At 53.9% G+C, this 13,360-nt stretch overlaps 1 protein-coding gene and 2 pseudogenes across 1 annotated transcript; 2 read left to right on the top strand and 1 right to left on the bottom strand.

The window, feature by feature from the left end:
- The first annotated feature begins 1,666 nt into the window (after positions 1-1,666).
- Positions 1,667-2,929, top strand: LOC120747813 (class I histocompatibility antigen, F10 alpha chain-like; annotated as a pseudogene).
- An 8,186-nt stretch (positions 2,930-11,115) lies between these two features.
- Positions 11,116-12,780, bottom strand: LOC120747812 (serine/threonine-protein kinase pim-1-like; the record flags this gene model as incomplete). Its single annotated transcript, XM_040053856.2, has 4 exons — positions 11,116-11,511; positions 11,756-11,932; positions 12,150-12,516; positions 12,721-12,780. Coding segments are annotated over 4 exons (711 nt in total), but the record flags the coding sequence as incomplete, so codon positions are not given.
- A 477-nt stretch (positions 12,781-13,257) lies between these two features.
- Positions 13,258-13,360, top strand: part of LOC120747811 (serine/threonine-protein kinase pim-1-like) — a 2,677-nt pseudogene continuing 2,574 nt past the window's right edge.

Here is a 13,360-nt window from a genome sequence, read left to right as displayed (position 1 = left end):
AAATCTCCAAATTTTGGGAGAATATAGATCAACAAAAATTTAACTATTGGAAAGCTCCAGACGGCTTATTTTGGATATGTGGAAAAAAAGCATACCCAAAACTCCCCTCTCAGTGGAAAGGGAGCTGCACTCTGGGAATTATACAGCCAGGATTTTTTCTTGTACCAGGACCTGATGGAGATCAATTAGGGATATCAGTTTATGAGGATCTAAAGAGAAACAAAAGAGAATTGATTGGAGGATTCCAAAAATGGGGAGATGAGGAATGGCCCCCTGAACGCATACTGGAAACACATGGGCCAGCCACCTGGGCACAAGATGGGAGTTGGGGATATCGAACCCCAATTTATATGCTAAATCGTATTACAAGACTTCAAGCCGCTGTAGAGATAATAACGAACAAAACTGGTCAGGCAATAAAATTAATATCAAGGCAACAAACCCAAACAAGAGCGGCTGTGTATCAGAATAGATTGGCTTTAGACTATCTATTAGCTGAAGAAGGGGGTGTTTGTGGAAAGTTCAATACATCAGATTGTTGTTTAAAAATAGATGACAATGGAGATGCCGTCCTGGACATAGTCAATGATATCAGAAAAATTGCCCACGTACCAGTTCAAAAGTGGGAATCAATGCTAAATACTAGCTGGTGGGATAATGTGTTGGGAGTAGAATGGTGGAAAAAGTTAGGCTTCTTCCTTTTATGTGCTACAGCTGGTCTAATATTTCTTCCTTGTCTGATTCCCTGTTTCATTCAGCTCATCACCAGTGTGGTACAAGGCATGCAATTAGTGAACATGGACCAAAAGTTGCCTACAACAACAACACCACAAAGGATGATGGTGTTAAAGAAACAAAATAATATAGAAGACCCCTTCAAAGAAGCGAGATTGGTTTGTGAAAAAAATGAGCGAATAATGAAGGCTAGAAAACAATGAATATTGCTCAAGCCAAATTAATTATAAAAAGAAAGAGGGAGGATTGTGAAAAGTGCATATTATATGGCTCTACGCAAGATATTTACTATATGTGTTGTGTTGTGTTAATTGTGGGTGTTGTATTAATATTTTGATAGTATAGTAAATGAAGTTTTGTAGTTAAAATGTAGTTTTTATGTACCAACCACAGGAAAACGTAAATCTTTCAGAGAAAAAAGAATTTACTACTTCCCTATCAGAAGAGACCAACTTCTCCTGCCTCGCTCAGCCCTGTGGACGCCACAGAGATTAAAGGAAAAAAGTGATACTAACCAGTGACAATTCTTTGTTTGAATGGAATTTATGCATCATGTATGAAATGTATGAATATTCAACAGGCTATTGCTTTTAAGAGATAATCCTTTGTTAACAAGGGTCCTTCCCCGAAGATTTTCACTCGGGGAGGCACCCAGACGTCTGAAACTTTGTTTTTATTGTCTCATATTGTCCTAACTCTAAAATTGTTCAATTTTTTTACTATAATTCTATTTTTATAACCATCTTATTTACTATTAAACTTTTAAAATTTTAAAAACAAGTGATTGGCGTTTTACACAATGCTGATCCAAGGGACTGGGATCAGGCTCTGTGAGTCTCCATCAGACTCTGGGGCTCCACAGATCTGCGATGGGGCTCTGTGGGGCTGGGACACAATCCCGTGGGTCTCCCTGGGTCCAGTCCCTCCCCAGGGCTCCACACACTGCAGGAGGTTTCTGGCTGTCACCTCCTGTCCCACGGGAGCATCCAGGGATCCCATCGGCTCGGCTACGGCGGGCGGGAATTCCTCTCCTTCCAGCTGGGATCCGGAAGATTTGTGGTGGCCGACGGCGCTGCCCAGGTCACCAAGAGGCGCTGGGAACACGATGGGATCGAGGCTGAGGAATGAACAAATCCCCTGGGACACACCTGCCTGGAATGTCTCCGGAAATCTGTCAGATATGGGCGGGAGGCACTGGGTTGTAAAGGTGGAGAGGGCAGATTTCCTATGGGAATATGAGATTTGGAAATGTGGCATTTGGGAGGGCTAAATCTGGGCACATGGGAATTCCCATGGAAATTCCATACATGGATCTCAGTCATCCCATTCCCATGGGACTTCCATGGACAGATCCTGCTGCTGTAGCATCCCCACGGGAATTCTGTAGATGGATCTCACTGCCATCCCTTTGCCATGGAATTCCATGGATGCATCTCACCGTTATCCCATTCCGGAACCCCCTGATGTCCATGTGTCCAGAAAAGTGGAACATGGGATCCTGATGTTGTCTTGTCACGCGTACAGATGCTCCCCCAGCACCACTGGGATCAGCTGGATGAAGGGGGATGAAATCTGGGATCGTTCCAAACAGTGACGGCACCTTCCACACCTGGGCCAGGATCAAGGCGCTGCCAGAGGAGCAGGAGCAGCACCAGTGCCCAGTGGAGCATCCTGGAATGCCGGAGCCCAGGATCTTCTCCTGGGGTGAGGCTGGGAATGTGGAATGTGGTAATTGGGAGTTTGGGAATGTGGAGCAGTGGGATGGGGGTTCCCCTCCCCTCCTCACCCTCCTGTGCTTCCCAGACCCGGAATCCAGTGGGAATCTCACCCTGGTGGTCACTGTGTCTGTCATCGCTGCCATTGTGGTCATTCTCCTCATCGGATTAAGCATCTGGAAGCTCCAATCCAGTTCTCCCCAAACCCATCCAGGGGGGTCACCCTGTTCTTCCCCCCCTGCCAAAACTCCTGGAAATGCCCCCATGACCCGAGAGTCTGCCCCAAAATCCTCCTGGGTCTCTGCACAACCTCTCATGGGGATTCCTGGGATTGTTTCCATGTCCCCTCCTCCAGGACTTTGGGGTTCCACCCTGACCTGTCTGTGCTCCCTCGGGTTTTCCTCCACAGCCCCCCCATGATAGTGGGGGGCAGGGGACGAGTGCTGGTGCCCCCCTGCCTGCAGCAGATCCAGCGGTGAGCGGAGTTCAGGGGAGTCCCATAGTGGTTTGTGTACCCTGGGATTTGGGGCGAACCCCTGGGTCTCCCCAGGATCTCCCTGAACACGCTGATGCTGCCCGTGTGCAGTGAGGAGGTTCAGACCCGGCACAGGGTCCCAGCTCTGTCACCAACATCACCCAGGTACCCCCAAAACCTCCCTGGGACACCACAACCCACCCTGGGACACCCCAACCTCCCCGGGATCCCAAAAACATCCCTGGCACACTCCAAAATCTCCCCAAAACAGCAAACACCCAACTTAAACTCCCTAAACCCTCTCAGGACATTGAAATTCCCACAGGACCTCCCAACACCCCCCAGACCCCCTTGAGAAGGTTTGTACCTGGCACAGGGTCCCCATCTCCATCACCAGCAGGTACCCCAAAACAGCCTTGACACCCCAATTCCACCCCCGGACTCACCCCAATTTCCTTTTGGGACCCTGAAAACCCCCCTCAGGAACCCCCAAAAACCCCACTGTTACCCCAAAACCCCTGGACCCAAATCATCCCCCAGGTGGTGTCACGAAGGTTCATACCCAGCATGGGGTCCCCATCGCCATCACCGGTATCACCCAGGGACCCCCAGACCCTCCCGGGACCCCCAGACCCTCCCAGGACCCCCACCTCCCCCTGGGGGCTCCGCTACCGGAATCAACGGGAGTGGTGGAGCCCTTTGAAGGGGAGTTAAAGTGGGGCCCGACTGTCGGGGGTTTGAAAGCCCTGATGGGAGGGAGAACCCCAAAAATCCCCCCTGGGGGGGCACTCTCCCTTTTGTTGCACTCGGGGCAGCCCCGAACAATGACGGGTCCTGGGCTGAGCCCCCGCACTCAGCTGGGGCTGTGGAGGGAACTGGGGGGGCTGGGACAGGCCTTGGGGCTCCTGGGGTCACCTGGGGGACCCCCACTGGGAACTCCTTTCCTGCTGTCCCACCTCCCCCTCTCCCCCCTCTCCCACCCCTTTCCCATTGTTCCCCCAACCCTCCGCTCCCCCCAGCTGGGTTTGGGGGTGACCCACCCCTTCCCCATCGTGTCCCAGCCCAGCCCCGCTCACCCAAGAGCTCTGGGCCTATGGCAGCAGGGACGGAGGAGGAGGAGGGACAGAGAAGGAGGAAGAGGAGGGATGGAGGAGCTGGAGCAGGCAGAGGAGGCACCGCGTGCTTTCACTGCTCTCTGCATCTGCAGCTCCTTCACCCCGGGACCATCGCCCCCCGCATCCTGCGGGTGACCGGGGAGGGGGAACTCGCCCCAAATATCCTGGGTGGGTTTTTGGAAGGGGGGAGGGATATTTGGAGCTCACAGAAAATGTATTTAGGGCTCCCTGGGGTTTTTCTGGCAGGGGCGGGCAGCTGGATGTTTGGGTCTTGCAGGGCTCCAAAGCCGAGGCACAGATGCCCCTCAAGGGGATGTGGGGGGGTCCCCAGAAGGTGTTTTTGGGGGGTCCCGGTGGTGGTGCTGGCAGAGCCCCGGTGGGGGGCAGGGGGTCCCCCCATGGTGGGGTTGGGCTTCCTTAAGTTGGTGTCTGTCTCTTTGGTGCTGACCCTGCCCGCCAGCAAAACCCTGCGGGCCCCACAGAACCAAAGGTGCCTTGTGACACTGCAGGGCCTTGTGGAACCGGGGGACCACAGTGACTCTGTGGATCTCCTCTTTGCACAATTGTTTTTAAAACTGCAACATCAGTAATTGCTACCATACCATAGGGTTAAATAGTCCACTATGTTCACTGTTGTTTCAAAGGATTACTTTGATTTCTCCTTGATAATCTGCATCAATTCCTTCTCCCATGACATGAACACTTTTCAGGGCCAAGCTCCAGTGAGCAGTTATCAAACTAAAGTGTCCTGGAGGAATCTGAGTTCCTATTCCTGTATTGATAACTCTCATTTGCCTCTGATTTATCCTAATTCATTCTAATGCATGAAGGTCCAGCCCTGCAGCCTCTGGGGTGGCCCTGTCAGGGGCCATCGCACCCAGAACAATTTCCCAGGAAGTCAAAGTCTCACTCTGCATGGTTGTATTTGCAAATTGGATGCAGCCGTGCACATCCAGGGCTTTCCATTTCCACACTGGGCCCAGTGTTAAGGCTATGGAGAACATCTGTGAGATGGGATCTCCATCAGGTCAGGTTCCCATCTCCTCATTTTTTTCAACTGCTCTTTCAACGGCCCCTTTATTTGTTCAATCAATCCTGCACTTCTGCATAGTCTGGTACATGACAAACCCAGCAGTCTTAATCAGTGTATTTTTCACAGGAACAGACAAAGTATTCCACATCACAGTATCAGCAAACCCCATAAAAACTGCCAATTCCATCCCTTCCTCCTTTATTCATTGTTTACAATCTCACAAAGTTTACCACTGACATTCAGGTCCTGGCCAATGCTTTTCTGTAGGGTATTTAGTGTTACATCCCTGAGTAGCCAAAGGTGCCAAATCACTATTGTCAGCATTATTTGACATCATTATTTCATATATAAAGATACAGATATGGATAGAAACAAAGATTTAGGTATAGATATAGTGTAACGCGAGGCTGGTGGGTTGGAGACAGACACACGACACAGAATCTTCTTGAGTTCTGACCAACAGCCACGATTTATTGCTCCAAGCTCCCTTTTAGAGTGAGTTTGAATTTCCCGGGCTTGGGAAGCCTCCTGGCTGGGAATCTCTGCACAGCCCCGATCTCTGGCCAGTGCTGTGTCTGCATCCAGGGCTTGGATGGGGTTGGCTGAGGTCTTTGTTCCCCTGGGGACTTCTAGAACAAACCAGATCAGCGGAATTGTGTCTGTTATGATCAGACTCATTATGTCCAGCTGTAAACTGGCTGTACCTTGCTACATCTCCTCCCCTGGTTTTTATTAAAATGCAAATTGTCTTCTGTTATCCCATTTGCAAGGGCCCTTTTGCAGACAGGGTAACAGAAGACAGCACGGGGTTAATTTGAAGGAGGTTTTGACAAACTTAATCCTCCTCAGCCGGTGATGTGTCCCGTGTACCACTGGAGTTGCAGCACTCACTTCCAGGAGCTGTCAGGCCAGATCACAGTCCTTCAGGCTAGCATGCCACAGGTTAACTGCTTATGGTTACTAGTTACAATTTAACACTAAAACAAGAAAACATTCAGCTTTTAAAACTGTGAGAAAAGTCAATTAACAGAAAAACAATTTGTAAACAGAAAAAGCACTCTGTAAACAAAGAGAATCCTCAAATGAACTGTCACTTTGAGAGTCCCAGATCTCCATGAGGTAGGTGAACAAGCTGCTTCCATCCCTGCTCCACACACGGCTCCACAACGTCTGTTGACAGGCCATCAGGAGAATGCTGCTCGTGCCCTTGGACAGGACGTAAGGTAGGACAGACACATCTGGCAGGTACCCAAAGCGTTCCAGTGCCCTTGCAAAGCACTTTGCAAGGCTGTACTGTGAGCAAAACGCCATTCAAATTGCTCTGGTGTCACAGACACAAGGTAATTTTTGAAGGATCTCCAGCATTCAATTGTAAACACCTGCAACAACATTTGATAATTAACTGTGCATTTAGTTCAAGGACTGTGGGTGCTGTCTTTTTTGGTTGATGAGGTAGAAACATTCATTCTAGAACGTGCAAAGGATCAGGCCAGTGTGTATTCCACTGGCCAATAATACCAGTAGGATGAAAATTAACAATGAGAATGAGCACAGTGATACACACCTCTGGGCATATCCGGTGGACTTGTCTCCTGGTGACAGCTTGCTCCACTGTTTCGAGAGCAGCTTTTGCCTCTGGGGTTCATTTTCTGGGGGAAGTTAATTCAGAGTCACCCTTTAGGAGGTCAAATAAAGGTGCTAATTGAGAGTTGGTCAGTCCTAGGTGAGGTCTGACCCAGCTGATGGTACCCAAGAGGTTTTGTGCATCGTTTAGAGTTAAAAATTTGATTGAAAATTGAATTGTTTGTGGTGGTATAGTCTGGTTCATTATTTTGAGTCCCAAATCTTTCCAGGGTGGTTGCTGCTGCACTTTCTCTGGTGCTACTTGCAGCCCCATTGTTTTTAATGCTTGCAGCAGGCTTGGTTGAATCAGTGAGAGTTCATTTTTGGTTTGGGTTGCAATCAAAATGTCATCCATGTAATGGTTACAGTGTGCCCCTGGAAATTGTTCTCTCACTGATGAGAGTACTGAGCAACAAACCACTGACAAATTGTGGGGCTGTTTCCCATGCCTTGGGGAAGTCCTTTCCATTGAGAACATTGCCCTGGTGCAGCGTTATTAATAGAAGGCACGGTAAAGGCAAACATTGGGGTATCATCTGGGTGTAAGGGAATAGTGAAAAAACAGTCCTTGAAGCCACAATCAGGATGTCCCAGGAGGCAGGAATCACCGTCAGGAGATGGCACACCAGGCTGCAACGTGCCCATTCTCTCCAGCACAGAACTGAATTTTCTCAGGTCATGGAGTAACCTCCACTTACCACATTTCTTTTTCATAACCAATACCGGGGTGTTCCAAGGGCTCATGGATGGCTCTATGTGTCCTTGAGCCAGTTGTTTCAGGGTTTTTAGGGTATCTAGTTTCTCCTTTTTCAGGGACCACTGTGGTACCCACCCTGGCTGAGTAGTGAGCCATTTTAGAGCCAGTGTGGGATACTTTACACCCTCTAACACAGTGGCCTCTGTCAAAAATCCATTCCCACCTCAGCCCACTCCAGAGGCAGAGAACTCTAGGGAAGGGCTTCCCATCCAGGAATTTCGGATAGGGCTGATCCCTCACAGTTAGATTTCAAAAGTGACATTCAGTGGTGATCCAGCCAAACGATGCCAATTTTGTTTTACCAGTGGGCAGGGTCAGCACCAAGACACTGACACCAACTGAAGGAATCAGTGTCATTTACTGCAGTTCAGAGCAGCAAAGGAGCACAAAAGGAGCAGCTCAGCAATGCACCCAACCATCACTACCAAAGATTGCCCGCAGTGATGAAGAAAGATCCATCACCAGTTCCCCTCAGACTTTCCCATCACCCACATCCACACATCAGCTGGGGGAAGCTGTCACAGCCAAGGACTGGAGAGCCACTGCCGGACACTGGGAATTCCTGCAAGTGAGGAATTCCTCCAGCCACAGGTGAGGCTCCAACCTGGCTGGGAGAGGGCCCAGCTTTGATAGAGCTGAATAAACAAACTAACAGCACTTCTAGTGCAGGAACAGCTGGTTTCATCTTCTTGGGTCCCTCCCAAAGCCTGGCCAGGGCTCAAGGAGGAGCCAAGGGAGGTGACTTTGACCATACAGCCCCAAACAAGGCCAGGTGTCAGATTTCATGGCCTTGTCTGGCTTCTACATACAGAAAGGTCAGAACATGTTTCACCAAGGAGTGGATACTTCTATTACAACACTAATGATCATGCATATTTTGTTAACGAGCAGATACAAAGATAACCTTTGGCTGGAAGGTTCATGCAGAGGTCACCTTTGGCTCAGGGCCTGTTGTTCAGGCCTCAGTCAGGCCTCTTGTCCAGGCCTTGGCACTTCAGGGTTTAGTGGTGGGCTTGACACTGCTGCCTTAACACTTGGACTTGATGAGCTCTGAGGTCTTTTCCAACAGAAAGGATTCTATAATTCCATGACTTTATCTGCTGGATTCAGTCAGGTCCATGCTAGCACCATTACTTTGGTCAAAAAGGTCCCTCTTGCTCAGCTCTTGTGGCCTAAGGCTTCAGCTCCTTTAGCTCCTGGTGCTAAGCTGCTCATGCTGAATGAGACAACTCAGAGAGAAGAATACAGTTCATCCAATTCCTTCTGGGACACTGAGAGGGGAGGGAATCAGGAGCATGGTTTGGTGTGGCCTCCTCTCTGCCCTTCACGCCTTTCAGCGCTCAGAAACAGCCAAGAGCTTTCTCCAGGAGTGCAATGAAGCAGCTGTTCCTGCTCCCAGGTCTGCCTCCTGCCAGTCTCTGACCTTGCCTGCTTTTGTCCCTCTTGCTGTGCCCTCTGTTCCCCCTGTGCTCGGTGGCTGCTGCCCAGGACTGTGGAACTGGCACAGATCCAGGGGTCGAGAGCCTCCTTTCTCTGCCCTTGGAGCTGCCTGCTCACAGCAGCCTTTTCCACCTGGAAGCTGCACATGCAGAGGGAGTCCTCAGCTGTGTTCCTTGCACAAGCCCCAGGAGCCCAGGGCTGCCATCTCAAGTCCCTGCTGGCCCTGAGGGCTCCCAGGTGCCTCAGGCTGCTGTGACACCAGTGCACACGGGAGGGAACAGTGGCAGGGGCTGTGCTGAAAGTCAGCTCCATGTGCTGCTGCTGCTGTGGGGGTCGTTTGTCCAGCCCTGCCCCAGACGGAGGGATCAGATCCAGGCACTGCTGCTGCCCCTCGGGATCAGCCACAATTTGGTTGTTGCTGTCAGGGCCAGCAGAAGCGGTGGCTGGAGCAGCGGGTGCTGACAGTGCCCCAAGCCCCGGGGCCGGAGGGGTCCCTGGGCTGGGGCTGGCAGGGAGCTGCCCCTTGTTCTCCCTCTGCCTCACACAGAGCTGGGCCGGGCACAAGTGGGGCAGCACAGCAAACAGGGAGCCTGCCAGTCTCTTCCAGCCCTGTGTGCTCAGAGTCTGCACCTTGGAGCTTCAGGTGGACAAAGGCAGCTGCTTCTGCTCCCTCTGTGTGTCCCCGTGTTCAGCAGTGCTGCTCCATCAGTCTGTGCACAGCAATGGGGAAAAGCCTCAGCCCTGCAGGGCCAGGAGCTGCCGGGCTCTGCCTGAGCAGCTCAGCCAGCGGGAAGGGAGCTGCTCCACACGGGAACCAGCAGCAAAGGACATTCCTTCCTCAGGACATGTTTTCTATTAAAAAAATAAAGAAGAAGAAATCCACAGAAAAAAAAAAAAGAGAAATATAAAAGCAACACCCAAATGTGTAGTGAAAAATACTTCATAACTTTGGAAAATGATAACTGATCTGTTTAAAATGAGATCTCAGTTATTTAGTTTGTAAATGTGCTGATAGCATGGATTCATCCTACTGACCTCAGCAGCCTTTTTAAAAAGATTTTCCATTTGTTTCCAGTATTATTTTAAATTGTGGTTGAAGCAATAGGAAATTGCTTTGTGCCCCGCCAGCTCCAAGCAGGACTGGGAATCTAAACTTTGCCAAACGCCAAATCCTTTAGAAGATGACCTTCCTTCTCAGCCTGTGAATGAGCTGCACATTCCCTTTGAAATTGTCAGGGGTTTCTTAAAGACACAAAGTCCCACTTACAGCTTTTTGCTCTGGTCTGGAGGTGCAGGAGGGCAATTCTTCATCCATCAGCTCCAGACTGCATTGCCCTAGGAACACCGTCCACTCTCCAGGTTTTGCTCACTTGTGGCACTTCTGGAGGAGGAAGAAAGGGCAATTGCACAATTCCAGCCAAAAAGGAATGAAGAGTGGGACAGATGAAACATCCTGTGGAGATCCAGGCATTCAGCTGGGACTGTGGAGTGTTTGGGTTCCTGCCAAGTGGATGTGGATCCCTGACTGCAATCTCTTGGCCAGCAGGAGAGTCTCACTCACCTGCAAAAGCAGAAGGCTCAGGCGCTGTGCTCGGAACGGGCTCGTCTGATGCAAAGCTGTCAGAGCAGTGTGAGGGCAGAGCGAGCCCAGCCGTGCCCGGGGCTGAGCCCAGCAGAGCCCTGGCAGAGCCCAGAGCAGCCTCAGCATCCGCAGAGCCCGGCTGCAAGGAGAGAAACCAGAAACTGCCCGTCAGCTGAAGGCTCTGTGCCCTTGTCCCAGCCACCCGCAGTGCCCAGGCCGTGCTGGCCGTGCTCAGAGCTGGGCCCAAACCTGCCCATCCCTGCTGCCTTTGGGGGCAGAGCAGGAGGGCAGGACATGTGCCCAGCCTGCAGCCAGCCATGGCACATCCAGCCCCTCAGCAGCTGCCCAGAGCCAAAAAGCGCCTGGACAGCCGAGTGAAGAATTTGTTACATCTGCCCCAGCAAAGGGGGGAACCTTTGGTACCCGCCCAGGCCGTGCCATGCCCACATCTGGGAGCATCCCCCTGGCTCTGGACTCACCTGCAAATTGGGCACAGAGCGTGTCTTTGAAGAAGGTGCCAGAATCCAAGTCGATCATCTTCAGCTGCCAGTGGCCAGGTCGAGCAAGAGATTGTCATCCTTGAGGTTGTCCTCGGTGTCTCCAGCAGCAGCCCCATCTGAGAGAGCTTCTCCAGGGGCTCCTCCTTCCCTGGGGGCCACACCAGGCTGTCCGTGTTCTGCCCAGGGGCCCAGCCATCCATGAACCAGGACAAGCAAACCCAGGCTGGATGGTGGCCACCAGTGCTGGCTAGACCAGGTCTCCAGCAGCTAAGCTCCAGCACAGGTGTTCCCTGATGATGATCCCTGCTCAGAGCTACAGGCAGGACAAAACCAGGCTGGTTTTCTTTGCCACTGGTTGCCATGAGATGTGTGGAGCTGTTACCTGCCAGGTTTTTGGATCCAGTTGTGCACATGGACCTCTCCCATCTTCTAGGGCAGATGAACACCCTGCAGCCAAGGATCATGGAAGAGGTCTTCCAAGGATGGCCTGTCCAAGGGTTGCATGGACAAACACCTCTTAATAACATCTTGGCACTCTGAAGAGAGAAACCAGAACCCACCAGTCAGCTGCAGAAGGATCCCATCTGCTTTGCCCCCCCATTGCCGTGCCCAGGCCATGCTGGGTGTGCCCAGAGCTGTGCCTAAACTTCCTGATGGATTCTGTGTTTGGAGGAGAGCAGGACGTGCCACCTCCTCAGCAGCTGCCAGGGCAGGGTGCTCATGAGCCTGCTGCTGTCTCCCAACACAGGTATTCCCCTGTGCCCAGAGATGAGGACCCACCTTGAGAGAGCCATCGTGGGAACAAGATCCGCCCCCAGATGATCTGCTGGCCCCTCCTGAACGGGTGCTTCCCCATCACCAGGTGGTACAGCAGGAGGCCCAGGGACCAGATCGTGGCTGCCTCGCCGTGGTAGCGTTGGTGGTGGATCCACTCTGGTGGGCTGTAGGCCAGGGTTCCTATGGAACACAGACGGAGTTCATCAGGGGATGCTGCTGCTCCTAGAGCCTCGCCCCAGCATCCCTGGGCATGTGGGGGCTGGCCCCCTCCCAGTCCCACCCAGAAGCAACTTGGCTCAAGAAATAATCCTGCTCCTAGCAGCGAGAGGGGGAAGCCCCGGTGCTCCAGCCAGGCTGGGCCATGAGATGCCCAGGAACATCCCCTGCGAGGGCTCACCTGCAAACTGGGTGTAGGCTGTGTCTTGGAGGAAGGCGCCACAGCCAAAGTCGATGAGTTTGAGCTGCCCGGTGGCCAGGTCGAGCAGGATGTTCTCGGGCTTGATGTCGCGGTGCAGGACCCCGCAGCTGGTGCAGTGCCGCACGGCCTCCAGCACCTGGCGGAACAGCCCCCGCGCCTCCTCCTCCGGCAGGAACCTCCGCTCCGCCAGGAAACCCGAGAGGTCCTGGCTCCGCTCTGGACGCTCCAGCACCAACAAGAAGCTGTCGGGGAGCTCAACCCACTCCAGGAGCTGAATGACACCAGCGCATCCAGAGGACACCTTGTGCAGCAGCACGACTTCCAGGGGCGCACGGGCGCCGTCGGGCTGCGGGAGGACCACGATGCCGTCAGTGGGGCCGAGGCCGTGCCAGGGCTCCGGGACCCCTCACCCAGCCCCGGATGCTCTGGGCCCCCCGCTCACCCCACGCCCGCTCTCCCCGCACGGCTCCCGGCGGCTCCCACCCTGCCGGGCCCCGGCTCATCCCGGCCCGGCCCGGCCCGGCTTCTGCCGCTGGCCCCGCTCACTCACCAGCTCGCCCCAGTGCTGGATGCGATCCCGCGGCACGCATTTGATGGCCACCTGCGAGCAAAGGGCAGCAGCGGGCTGAGCTCGCCGCCCGCCCCGCCGCGCCCCGGTCTTCTCCTATTCCTCCTCCTCCTCCTCCTCCGCCCGCCGCCGGCCCCGCCGCTCACCGGGGCGCCGTCCGAGAGCCGCGTCCCCGAGCAGACGCTGCCGAAGCCTCCGCGCCCCAGCAGCGAACCCAGGCGGTAGCGCTCCTGCAGGGCCTCCTGCGCCTTCCCTGCGGGCCACACGCGGCCGTCAGCGCTCGGCCCGGGGCCAGACACGGCCCCCGAGCGCCCCCCGAGCGCCCCGGGCCCCGGCGGCTCGGGGCCGGCGGCCGCGCTGCCGAGCGGCGGAGCTCGGGCCGGGGAAGCCGCAGCGGAGGCGGCGGGAGCGGCCGCGCCGCGTGTGTCCTCCGCGGGGCCCGGGAGGCGCCGGGGCCGTGATTCGGGCCGGGCTCGGGGCCGGGGCCGGGCTGGGCACAGGCGCAGCCAAAGGGCGGCGATGCCGCCCCGGCCCCAGGCGCTGATGCCCGGCCAGCAGCGCCACCGCCAGTACGGCCAGAGCCGGGCGGAGGCGAGGCCGCGGCGGGACGCCCGGGGCCGGG

This window comes from Hirundo rustica, unplaced genomic scaffold (genome assembly GCF_015227805.2).
Source record: "Hirundo rustica isolate bHirRus1 unplaced genomic scaffold, bHirRus1.pri.v3 scaffold_208_arrow_ctg1, whole genome shotgun sequence".
NCBI lineage: Eukaryota > Metazoa > Chordata > Aves > Passeriformes > Hirundinidae > Hirundo > Hirundo rustica.
The sequence above is the reverse complement of the archived record's forward strand: the minus strand, read 5'-3'. Positions and strand labels throughout refer to the sequence as shown.